At 43.1% G+C, this 13,409-nt stretch overlaps 1 protein-coding gene across 11 annotated transcripts in view; it reads right to left on the bottom strand.

Annotated features, from left to right (window-relative positions):
* The window catches only part of REV1 (REV1 DNA directed polymerase), a 92,291-nt gene extending 84,404 nt beyond the window's left edge, over positions 1-7,887 (bottom strand). For 4 of the 11 annotated variants that reach the window (XM_070571989.1, XM_070571992.1, XM_070571995.1 and 1 more), the window contains exon 1: positions 7,122-7,314. Coding sequence is in view for 2 of the 11 variants with exons in the window: in XM_070571993.1 (XP_070428094.1) it covers positions 7,122-7,146 (25 nt within the window). In the remaining 9 variants the exon portion in view is untranslated. Of the gene's footprint in view, positions 1-7,121; positions 7,345-7,484 lie in introns of those variants that run through there. The other 7 variants (XM_070571988.1, XM_070571991.1, XM_070571987.1 and 4 more) reach the window with 4 other exon arrangements.
* Positions 7,888-13,409: the final 5,522 nt, after the last annotated feature.

Here is a 13,409-nt window from a genome sequence, read left to right as displayed (position 1 = left end):
CTTCAGAGGTGCAGATTTCCTTTCACTTAACAGTAGTAATAACCTAAGTCTAAAATTATCAATTCAAAAGAAATACCAAAAATCAAACTTTTTACAGCCAAAATTATCGAGCTTTTAAAATATCAAAAAGTATGTCATTTATAACCCTACCTACAACACAATTTAAGTAAATAAAATATTTGACTCAAATGAACATCAACCCAGGTTTTAAATATTCTATTGATAAAATGTTGTAATTTTCAACAGAAGGCAATCATTCTCCATACATAAATATATTCAAATGCAATCTATTACACTTTTTAGTATAACGGAGATCACTGGACTACCACGATACAGATGTGTTCTAGTTTCAACTGCCACAATTGGGCAAGTGTCTGTTCTCACTTCTGCTACTGTTGTATAACAAAGAATCTTGTTGGCCTTTGTCCTTGGTTCCGGAGAAGAAGACTCAACCCTTGGAATTTCACAACTGATGAGTTCTTTTCGATCCATGGTGGGTTCCCTAAGACCACATCTTTTAAATTAACAGGTGACTCCCACTGGAGGATGGGCCTGGCCACACTGGAAAGGCCAACCACGTGAATAGAGGGTTGGGACTTTGAGCCACATTTGATATCAGCCTGTCCTCCTGGAAGATGAGGGTGGCTGAAGACCGAATTCAACCATGTGGCCAATGATTCAATCAATCATGGCAATGTAATAAAATTCCAATAAAAACTCTGCATGCTGAGGCTTGCGTGAGCTTCCCTGGTTGGTAATCACACTTTGTTGGGGCAGGAGGATGACATGTCCTGAGGACATGGAAGCTTCATGTCTGGGACCCTCCCAGACCTCTCTCCAGGTATCTCTTCTTTTGGCTGGTCTTGATTTGCATCCTTTACAATAAAACTGTAATTGCTAATATAGCACTTTCCTGAATTCTGTGACTCATTCTAGCAAACTACCACATCTAAGGGGGTAGTGGGAACTCCCAAATTTGTAGCCAGTTGGTGAGGAGTGCAGGTGGCCTGGAAGGCCTGGAGCTCGCAGCTGGTATCTGAAGTGAGGGGAATTTTGTGGACTGTGCCCTCACCTATGACGTCTGCCCTCACTCTGCGTAGTTAGTGCCAGAATCACAGTGCAGCTGTAAAACACCATCTACTGTCCTACCTCTCTTCTAGGGACTCTTACGGGAATTGAACGAGAAAAAGTCAAGTGAAAGCACTTTTTTTATGGAAACTGAACGAGAAAAAGTCAAGTGAAAGCACTTTTTAAGGCATAAAGCATTACAAAAAGTAAAGGACTTTTTCGGTTATGCTGTCAAAAATATAAAGAAGAAACTGTTAAGATATTTTTAAAATTCAGGATCGTCCAGCTTAAATTTTTTAAAAGGCTGAAAATAGTCAATAATAAGTCATCAAGAAATAGAGCCTATAAAATTCAGAACTCTGATGAAAAGCATTTTAAAAAGCAAGGAATCTAAATCATAATTTCAATTACATAATTAAGACTAGTGCCTAAATCACAAGTAGTAAGTAGTAATCTCAAGTGTAGAAATGATGGAGTTTAGAAAACAGAAGATTCAGCTATTATTTTCTGACTAGACCTACAAAGAGCTCATCTGAGCCTTGGTTACCATCAGGAATGATTGATGCCAATAAGCAACATTTTGGTTACTCTGATACTAGGTTCAAGTAAAATAACTATCCACATCATAACCAACTTTTTTGGCCTATCCCTACCTTACCTTTTAAATCAAGCATAAAGCCACAAGGCCAGAGTAGTCCTCAAAAGATTTCTCAAACCATCCTATGTACAGATAGCGGCTACCTGCCTATATGAGAAAGCATAATTTCTAATTGCATTACAGAGGACAAGAATTTTTTCTATAACTTTAAAGCCAATGATTTTTTAAAAACCCTCAAAATTTTAAATCGCAAATTTACAAGAATATATCCTTCAATTCTCTACCCTCGAGAACATAAGATACTAAAAGCATACATTGGTCTTTCCCTGGGTGACGAAGGGGGTTAGTGTAGGAAGAAAATATGGCCTTCCAGTCCAAAAGAAATCCCCAGGTTCTAGTCCTATTTCTCTTCTTCATCAGTCAATTGACTCTCTGGTCTCAATTTCTTCCAAGAAAATATAAAGGCATGGCCTGTTCAATCTATACGATTCACTCTAGCACTGGCACTCTGAATCTGAAGTGTTGAGAAATCAACAACTCATAATTTAGACATTCTTCAAGTTTTAAAAGTCTCAGAAGTACATGTCAAAACACCAATGTGTTCCTCCTCACTTATTACTTACAAAGATTTGCTCCATCATCATTAATCTATCATGAATTTTTAAGTATTTACTTCCTGCCTTAAACTTCTTTTAGCCTTAAGCCAATTTAAAGACATTCATGTTTTCTTGAATCTGATGCACCACATCTATTATATGCAAAACCGTTTCAAACTATTTACAAAGCTGACCTACCATGACACACATGATGTTTGACTTATTTTTAATAAGTTTTAATAAGAATGAGAAAAAAAATAAATGATTTTGCATTATCATCAGCCTGTTAAAATGTTTCACGCCTAGAGACTATACAGGCATTTAAGTGCAGTAGTAGTTAAATCCAAAAAAAACTTAGCCACCATCGATGATGAAACTGTCAGTAGTTAAGAGGAACACATACAAATAACATGATAAAACATAACGGCAAGTTTCCAAACAGAAACTCTGTTTTTACGCACGTAGCAAAGTGGTTATGACCTTGGGTGATGGAATCAGATGGAAGGAGAGTGAAATGCTGGCTCCGCTCTTACAGGTGTGACCTGCCCAAGTAACATCATCTCTCTAAGTCTGTGTCTTTACAACTGTGCCTACCTGATACGGTAGTTGTAAATATTAAATGAGACACTGCCTTAACAAAGAGCCTGACACACAGTAAGTATTCAATAATTTAGCAATTCTTATTAAATTTCGGAACAAATGTACACAGTGAACAAGTATTTTGATTTTTTTCCTTTAAGTTTAAGGCCCAAAGTTTAGGATCCCATTGGTTAAAGTTCAGATTGAGAAATAAAACAAAACATAATGTTCCTACAGAGAGGCATTTTACTAAAGATAAGTGGACTAAGTAAAAATAACTGGTTATCACGCAAGTGCAGTGACCAGAGGCAGAATCTTAGCTTCTAAGAATAATTCAAATTGCATTAGCTCAAAGTATCTATTATTACAAAGCGATTGTTTGTCCCCATCAATTCTCTCCTATTTCTGTAAATGCTAAAGAAAAAGCAAAACCACACTATCAAAAGAAGAACAGAAAGAAAAAAGAAGGCATGAAATACAGCTCAGTTACTATAAGCTCTAATTAAGAACCAAATACAATTTGGGGGGAAAACAGATAATAAAAGCAGGCAGAAATTGAACACACTAAAAATGATAAAACATCTCTCCTTTTCCAAATACTACAAGACTCATACTTCAACTGGGTATTCAAGGATTTTCCTGTCTTCAGCTTACAGCAACTCCTTTCATCATCACAATCACATCTCCAGCTGAACTTCAAAGAGAAATATATAAAAGCCACTCCGCTGGGTGGCTGTTGAGATAATCACTCTTAGCATCTTCTACAGACTCTAAGAATAAAAAAGCTGACTTACACGTTAAGACCAAATACCGGTCACCATTCTCAGCAGTTTATTTTTTAATCCATTCTAGACATCCACAAAAATCTATTTATTTTAAAAAAGAGTTCCACAAACATAACTTTGGTAGTCAAAAAAATTCAGCAAAGTAATAAACATAAAATTCAATGATCCCACCTTTATCTCATGCAAAAACACAAAATCCTAAGTGAATACTCCAAGCTAATGTCAAATATTGCTTTTAAAAACTATAAAATAACCCTGTTCTAAGCACTTTACATATATTCACTCAATTATTATTCACCATAATCCTACGGGGTATTATTATTGTCACCATCTTACAGATGAGCAAACCAAGGAACCACAAGTATTAACTTGCCCAAGGCCACACAACCACTAAATGGTAGGAGCCCGGATCCTGACTCAGGCTGTCTAACTCCAGAGCCAATGCTGAAATCAACTACACCATTAATCATTCAACAAGTTTTATTGAGAGCGTCCTCTGTGCCAGGCATAGCTCTAGTACTGGGGATAGAGCTGTCAACAAGTCAGACACAGCCTCTGCCCTATGGTCGGGGAAAGGCCTGGGAGCAAACAAGGCTAATGGGGGAAACTGACAAATAAGGGAAGAGTGTATCCTCGCCTAGTAGTAAATGTCATGGAGAAAAATAAAGCAAAATGAAAGAACCACAAGTGACAGAGGGAGGGGCTGGCTTCCACTTTAGGGGTCAGAGAAGCCCTCTCTGAGGTGATGACATTTGAGCAGCAAACAGAACATGCAAAGGCAAGATAACCACAGGAGGAAGGGGGGGCCCACCTAAAGGGATAGCAAGTACAACATCCCTATGGTAGGAACAATTTCATTTGTTCAAGAAATGACAAAAGGAGCATGGGACTGGGGCAGAGCCATGAGGAGTCATGTGGTAAAAGGTGAAGTCAGAATTGACAGCTGTCAAATCATGTCATGCTCTGATGGGCTGGGGTAAGGAGTCCTAGGGGCAGGAAGCTTTTGGAGGATTTTGAGCAAGAGAGTGGTAATATGCCTTGTCTTTAACAAGACTGCTGTGATTGTTATGTGGGGATCAGACAGGAAGAGAGCAAGAGATACCAGGTAGAGCACCGTTACAACAGTCTAAGAGTTGGAACTTAGACTAGGACTGATGCACTGTTTACAAGTAGATGAGATACTAAAAGAAGAGCATGCAACCTAATTGTCTCTAAAAAAGTCTTTTTTCATATTTCTCCTTCCCTCATCCCCTATTCCTAACTTGACTTTAAAAAAAAATTAGAGATTTTTTTTATATCCATGTTAATGCTTCAGTTGGTTATTATTGAATTATTATTATTATTCAGTTGGTTCCTATTAAAGGGAAAACAGATTAAAAGGTATTTCCTTCATTTAAATGTTCTGTTTAATATACTCTATGATTTATAAAATGCCACATACACTCGTACATTCTTGAGAAGTAGAAAGAGCTTTACTACTCTTTAGTTTAGGGCTCACTCATTTATTTAGAGACAAGAAGAGGTACCCATCACCTCTTCTGATTAGCTAGCTTCTCATGCTTTGTCTTCAGTACATCCTGGCTCATTCTAGATTGTGAATTGTGAATACAAAGAGAATATTATTTACTGAGCACCGCTGTGCACCAGGGACTCACTCGATTCTTTACATTTAAGAACTCATTTAATCCTCAGCTACCCAAGGTAGGAAATGACGTCTTCATTCTACAAATGATGAAAACAATCAGAGACATTACTTAAAATTGTCCAAGGCCACACAGCTAACAATGGGCAGAGCCAGAATTTAAATTTACATCTAACTCCAAAGTTCTTGTCTTTCTCCTACAGCAGCAAAGAAAAAAGTATCAAATATATATTATACGCAGTCTTCCTAACCTATTATTAATGACCAGCTTGTTGCTTTCTTTTCTTTCCTTTCTCTTACGCAGAATTTGAATTTTGAGGCTGGGAGTGGGAAAAATGGAGTCATCTTACATCAACAAACACATTATTTTGAAAAATTACTTTCTACTTGAGATTTCATAAAAATTAATCCCAAAGGAGTGATTACCACCTCTATAGAAGAAAAATCTTAAATATGCATTGTTCACTATAAAATAGGAGTAAAGTTCTATAACAAAAGGAGGTCGGTACAGTCTCTGCCCTCAAGAGACCTACAAGATAAGTCAGGAAAGAGAGAATATGGGTAAAAAGATGATTGATAACACATGAAAACTGGCAAATAAACAGCCTACGAATTGAATGGAGGAGATATTCGCAGTCCTGAGAAGGACTCCTGGAAGAGGGACTTTAGGAGAGCTTCGAAGAGGCCAGGGCAGAAAAGAGAGGGAGGGAAAGACATGCCAGCAGCACTAGCACTGGCTAAGACGAGACTGAGCAGAGATGGGAAAGCAGAGAGCAGAAGTTTGGAAAGCAGGCAGACGGCAGCCCCCCAGCACGGGTTACTGCGCTCTCCGCAGGAAGCAGCCAGGCTCCGGCGCGTCCTCCCCGACCTAGAGAGGAAAGGGCTAACTCTCGAAGACTGCGGTGGAGACGCCGGACTCCAGGCACACACCAAGAACTAAGAATTGTTACGCGAAGTACATCAAGTCCTTAGCAGTCAGTTACAAGTCCTTTTAAGGTATACGCTAGTCTACACTATCTTCACCTAAACGACATCATTTCCACTCTGTACATGACCCGAGAAAACGTGGAAGACAGAAACAGGACTTACACCAGCTGCAACAAAGGGGAGTGAGTTAAGATATATTAAAGTATTTCTTTACAAACGGGGTTTAGGTAGTAAGAGCAGTGAAATAGATAAGGAAATGCCCCTTTGCGTCTACACAGGAGCTGAATCATTTTAACAGTGAGTAAAGTGTGAAAGGGGCACCTGTAAGGACAGCTGGGGAAAGGTGCCCTGCACATTAAGGCAACAGATGAGTGACCAGGAAAATAAGTGAATGAAAATCGCCTTCAGATACTCCTCCCCACGCCGGGCCCGGGGAGTGGGGACATCGCGGCGGGAAGCGGGCGGAGACCACCAGCGCTCAGCCGGGCCGACAGCCCGCAGCGCCCGAGGCAGCGCCGGCCGAACGCGCGCGGGAATGAATGGCCCCGGGCCGAATGGCCGGCGAGGCGCAGCGCAGGAGGAACGAGCTGGCGGAGGCCGGCGGGCGCGGGGAGCGCGGAGGAAAGGGCCGCGGGCGCGAGGTCGGCCCGCGCCTCGGAGTGCGGGCGGCGGGGGCGGCGGCGCCATGGCGGAGGGGGAAAGGGAGGTCACGCGTTACATAACCCGGCAGCTGCCGCGCTCGGGGCGCCGCGGGCCGCCCACGCCGCGAGAGGACGGCCCGCGGGGACCGGGCCGGCGCGCCCTCCCCCGCCCCGCTCAGGCCGCCCGCGCTCCGGCCGCCGCCGGGCGGGTCTGCGGCGCCTCGGCAGACGCGTGTCCGGTCCCGCCCCTCCCCCACTCCCGCCGCCGGCCCGGGGATCGCTCACCTTCCGCGTTGCCCCAGACCACCATGCCCGGGCACGGCGGCCTCCTCCGGCCTCACGGGCCCCGGCGCCGCCACCGTCGCTGCACAGCGCCCTCGCCGGGGGCCCAGGAGGACAGCCGGGGGAAGAAGCCGCACCGCCGTGCCGCGCCGCGGTCCACGCTCGCCCCACGCTCACGGCGGCCGGCCCTGCGCGCGCCGCGCTCTCCTGCCCCTCCCCCCTCGGCGGGCGCGCGCGCCGCCGCTCCGCCCCGCCCCCTCCGGCGGGCGCGCGCTCCCTGGCCCCTCCCCCGCGCCTCCCCGCCCGCATTGGCCTGCTCTGCGCGCGCGGCTCGGAGCGGCCGTCCCCGCCCCGGCTCGCACTCACCCCGCGCGGCGCAACCGCTCCGCTCGCGCCCTGCCCGGGCGACCCCGAACGACAGGCGCGGCGCCTCAGAGCTCCGCGCCTGCTGGCCCGCCCCTCCCCGGCCACGCCCTCCTCTCTGCCACCGCCCGCAGCGGGCCGCGCCTCCGCGGCACGTGACCGTCTCGCTCGCGGGGGCGACGAGGAGCGCGGCGCGGGCCCGCCTTCTGCAGCGCGCGGATCGCCCGCAACCCCACGACCTGCCAGGCTCCCGCTCGGCTCCTGGCGCCTTGGTCGCTGCCTCGGACCGAGCGCTGCCCTCGCTTCAGCTAGTCCCCGCCGCCCCCGCCTCGCCCCGGTCTGGATACCCCAGTCCGGGAGGACACAAGTGCAAAGACTGACCATGCTTGAAACCCTGGTACTGTCTGAAGATGCGTAAAACACACGGGTCCCTGTCCAAGCGATTGATTGACAGTGACATCTAGTGGAGAAAGAGACACACAGGAACTGACAATTTTCTATGTCAAAGAGCAACCGAGAATCATGGCCCACGTAGGTTAGTGGGAATGAACACTGCATCATGGGTTCAAGGGATTCATTGCCAGCTCCCGCAGGGGCACAGACACCATTCATTCCCCATCCTATGAGTGCCCACCCTGGATTGCACCTGGATATTCGTAAACCCACGGCAGGTATCCCGGCCCACTTGCAGCTCTGGGGTTACACGCGAAAGCAATTTCCTACTAATGTAAAAAAAATATCGTGTATTATGTATGCTTAAATACAATTTTAATTGAGGGCCTTCCGGCAAAAGACAATTGTTCCGTAAGGACCATTTTCCCCCTCTTGGAAGTGTTTGTTTGCCAAGAGATCCCGGAGATAGAGACTATTAATAGTCTTTATCGTTGTAATGCACAAACATGAAGCGAACCTCCGTGCATCGCCTGCACACTTTTTTCCTTATTCCCTTACTTAAGGTACTTGAAGAGTTTGCAAGTACAGTACTTAGGAAACAATCGGTACTCTCTTGAAAACTGATTTTGTAGAGCTGGGACTTGTTTACTGGTAATTCAGAGACTATTCCAATGACGTTTCTTTTTTCGAGCCCTTTCATTTTTGCCATTTTATAGACTTTTATAAATGCACTTCAACATCGGTATTCTTGTCTCTCAGCAAAATCAGGTTGCATGCTTTTCTGAGACGTCATAATTTAATACAAATGCTGTAATTTTAACGGGCTCACAGGCAGTTGCCAAGCACAACATCAAGCTATCATCAGCTGAGATGCCACAGTGAAACAGTGGCAACCCCTTATTAATTGTGTTTATTTTTAAATGCATGTCTCTAAATGGCAGTATTCCATTAACAAGAAATGGCAAAACTCAATTTTCAAATTGAAATATAACCTGTGAACTCTACAGGAAATGTACCATTGTATTTCAATTTTCTTTCCCACTCTCTTCTACTCAAGTCAAAGGTTTTATTTTTTCTGTATTTTCTCAAGAAATAAACACACAAACATCGAACTAACTGACCTTGGCAACAGCTTTATAGAATATAGTAAGATGGTATTAACTCCATTTTAGTGCAAACCAGTAGGCAGCCTCCTACTGCCTCCTACTGCCTACTAGTTTTTCCTCCTAATAAGGAGGAAAAAACGTCACATTGCTCTCTAGATAAAATAGAATAAAAAGAGAGACGAAAGGTATGTAAAACATGTACCAACTCTAGAATCCTGGGTACAAACGATTTGGCCAAAGTTTTCCTTTCTTTTTTGCCCATTCTAGAACATTTTGTATTATGCTAACCCATAATATATTACACACTGTCTGAAGAGCCTTTTATTTCAGTTTTATCCAGTCACCTACATTCATTCATTCATTCATTCACTTACTTCCATTTGTTCTCATGAGGACTCTTCCAGTCTTTGGGGAGGGCAACTGACATGGCCACTCTGACTCCCACACTTGGAGGAGTGCTTTGGGGCACTGTACCTTATTCCTCTTTTTTGAACTTCATTAAAATTCATTTTGGGGGGACCTGCCTGGTGGCACAGCGGTTAAGTCCACACGCTCTGCTTCGGCGGCCCGGGGTGCACCAGTTGGGATCCCGGGTGCGGACATGGCACTGCTGGGCAAACCGTGCTGTGGTAGGCATCCCACGTAAAAAGTGGAGGAAGATAGGCAGGGATGCTAGCTCAGGGCCAGTCTTCCTCAGCAAAAAGAGGAGGATTGGCAGCAGATGTTAGCTCAGGGCTAATATTCCTCAAAAAAAAGTCAGTTTTGAAATTTCTATCATTACTGACATCTCAAGGAGCCTACGAAAATGTAGACTCTTGACCCTTGTAGGGACAGCCCTGGATAAGATCATACCTGTACTATCCTTTAACCTCTGTATCTACAGTAAACTTTTCTTGGAAACATCCACATCTAGTCTCTCAAATAGCAAAAACAGAAAATAAGAACATGAAACCATTAAAGAACAGAGGTTTGTACTCAAGTCCCTTGGGTGGTATATACACACTAACTCATGTGATTTACTCGCAGGAAAGAGCGACAGTGCTGATTGTTGTAAGGCATTCAGCACATTACGCTGAAAGATGAAATAATACCAAGGAAGAATGAGCAGAAGCCCACGGACACTTAGAAAGGAAGTTGGGACCAGAATTGGCTTACCAAGACTTGATTCTTCTAAACGTATTGTCTGTTTTTACAGAGTAAAAAAAGACCATGGACAGGTGTATCAATCTATTTTTAAATGACATGGTCACAAATTCAGGATGATTCAACAATTAGTTATGACATGCATTCGGTGTGTCAGTCATTGTTGGGTCAACAGTGGACAAAATGCATTTCCTGCCCTCAAAAAGTTTCCAGGGTAGTGAGGAAGGCAGATTGGTAAACAGGCACCTGCAGTACAGGTTATGGCGCACACAGGAGAGGTGTCAGGGAGACTTCCTAGAAAGAGTGACATCTCAGTAAAGACTGAGAGCCTAGTCGAGTTAGCTAGGCAAATGCCACTCCCTCACAGAGGGAGCAACATGTGCAGAGGCAGAGAAAGAAGGGAGAACAAGGAACATTCCAGAACCTGCAAAATATGACGTACAGAGCTGCATGGGCTGGGGGTTGGGGTACATGCTGAAAAAGGAGGTTGGAGAGGCAAGCAGGGGTCAGGGCATAAAGGGCCCCATAAAGTATATGAACGTATTTTGCCTGTCCTACGGGCAACGAACCATTGAGGGGTTTTAAGGGATAAAGTGACTTTGGAAAGTCACTCTGGCTGCTGCATGGAAAGTAGGTTTGGGAGGCAGTCAGGAGGTCTTGTCATAGTCCAGGTGCCCAGATGCAGGCCCAGAGGAGGAAAGGGGTGGATTTGACCAGGGCAGGGCTTTTGCCAAGCAAGTATAATGAAAGGAGTAAAGGGCAAAGGAACTGAGGATGTATGCACATGAGGGATTACACTGAGTGATCATGGAACTTAAACTGAGAAGGAGGAAAGAAGACATGCTAAGGATAGGTGGGGGTCAGTGAAAAGATGATGCCTATGGAAGGGGAAGGGGGGTGCGGTGGGGAGGAGTTCAAAGGAACTTTGGAGTCAGGCAGTCGAGGGCATGGTAATAACAAAGTGGCAGAGGGAATTAGTGGTTGAGTTAGCATAAAGGACAAGTTGATTTGAAGACAGAAATTCAAGGACACGAGGGGGCAGCATGAGAGAAGAATCATCTATGTGCATATTGAAATTATCAGGAATTAAGACAGGAGTAGTGTTGGAGAAATGGACAGTCAGAACACAATCTTGATGCCTCCAGGTCAGAAAATGAATATCATCCAATGCACTCAATTCCAATAGAGTGATGGTCCTAGGAGGCAGTTCCCAAACTTTCTCTGTTCAGGGCTTGCTTAGCGTCTCAGTAATTTTTTTCACAGCATCCCTAGGCCAAAAGAAATACTTTCCAGTTCTGTATTAAGTAGGTACGGCCAAACAACTTAGTAAGTATTTGTGACCTAACCACTTAGTAGCCATTTGAAAAAAATAATACACATAAAGTGAAGGCAAAAGTAAGATGTTAATTTCATCCTTAAATAACCATCATTACTTATTAATAGGACCTATGTGCCCATTGAGCAAGGTAAAACTTCTCAAACTGTGGGATCAGATTGGATACTGCCACCATCATTTCCCCTTCCACATTGTCAAGAACATTTCATGCATATTGCTATGCACTTCGTATGCCTTTATAATAGGAGGCACAGGTTGTCCCACTACTAGTGATACTTAGCTGAATCACTTGGCTATGTGGTGACAGCTAGCTGTCTCCACCGTAAAACTACATTTTCCCCTATGCAAGCTGTGGAGTGGTACTTTTTACCAAGTGAATATTCTCTTCAACTATCTTTCCACCTGGCGGTTTCAGCATCTTTTGATGAGCCTGGACTAAACCAGTTCTTTTTACTGGGTTGCAAAGGAGTGCTTTTTCTAATTCTATCATTCTTTCCGCTTTTATTAGCTGGCATTTTTCTTCCAAGAAGAACTGTCCCATATTAACTGAGGATAAACTATCATTTCTCCTTAAAAAGCAGGGAAAATGCTTAATTCTTTCCCTATAATTACTAATTTTCATAGAAAAGTTCTCATCCAATAATTACCTCCAATGGTGGTAAACGAGCTTTTTCTTTCTTTCTTTGTTTTTCCTCCTTTTTCTTGAAAATTCTAATGGACTCATAAATTTTAATTTATTTATTACAATCTTGCAATTGATTATACTCATTCTTTTTGGTGTGCAAATTGTCCCAGATTTGGCCAGTGGTAGCCCCTTCAAGTATGGCACCTAAGTCCTTTAACACATTCCTGTTAGTTGTTTAAAGCTTTTGTTTTTTGTTTTGATCTAGTAAGGCTACCACTCTTCCTCTTTTTCTTCAGGGTTTTCTTAGCTCTTCTTGCTTGCTAATTTTTCCATTTTAGGATCAGTCCTGTGATGTCATTTGTTTTTGTCTCTAGACCTTCTGTTTATTTCTGGTGTTCTGAAATTTCACAATTATATACTGTGGTGTGGCTCTTTTCCTATTCACTATATTGGGTACTTCATGGACCCTTTCAGGCTAGAAGCTTGTGTTCATCTATTTAAAAAAATTTTTTGTACTATTTCTTTGATAATTTTTCTTTAAATTTTCTCCCTTACTCCTCAAGGAACTAGAAAAAGAAGAACAAACTGAGCTCAAAGTTAACAGAAGGAAGGAAATAATGAAGGTCAGAACAGAAATAAATGGAATAGAGACCAGAAAAACAATAGAAAAGACCAATGAAAATAAGAGTTGATTTTCTGAAGATAAACAAAACTGACAAACCTTTAGCTAGACTAAGAAAAAAAGAGAAAAGACTCAAAGAAATAAAATCAGAAATGAAAGATGAGGCATGACAACTGATACCACAGAAATACAAAGGATCATATGAGACAGATGTGAACAATTATACACCAACAAATTGGATAACCTAGAAGAAATGGATAAATTCCTAGAAACATACAACCTACCAAAACGGAATCACAAAGAAATAGAAAATCTGAACAGGCCCATAAATGAGTAATCAAAAACTTCCCAACAAAGAAAAGCCCGGGACTTGATGGTTTTACTGATGAATTCTATGAAATGTTTTTAAAAAAAGAATTAATACCAATCCTTCTCAAACTCTTCCAAAAAATTAAACAGAAGGGAACACTTCCAAACTCATTTTATGAAGCCAGTATTACCCTGATACCAAAGTCACACAAGGACACTATAAGAAAAGAAAATGACAGGCCAATATCCCCAATGACTATAGAGCTGAGAGAGTAAATCTCAACCATTCTCACCGCACACACACAAAATGGAAACAGAATGAGGTGATGGATGTGTTGATTAACCTGATTGTGGTAATAATTTCACTAAGTAAACATATATCAAGTCAGCACAT

The sequence above is a fragment of the Equus przewalskii genome, chromosome 14, assembly GCF_037783145.1.
Source record: "Equus przewalskii isolate Varuska chromosome 14, EquPr2, whole genome shotgun sequence".
Classification (NCBI taxonomy): Eukaryota; Metazoa; Chordata; class Mammalia; order Perissodactyla; family Equidae; genus Equus; species Equus przewalskii.
Note: the sequence above shows the minus strand (reverse complement) of the source record. Positions and strands in the feature narration are given on the sequence as shown.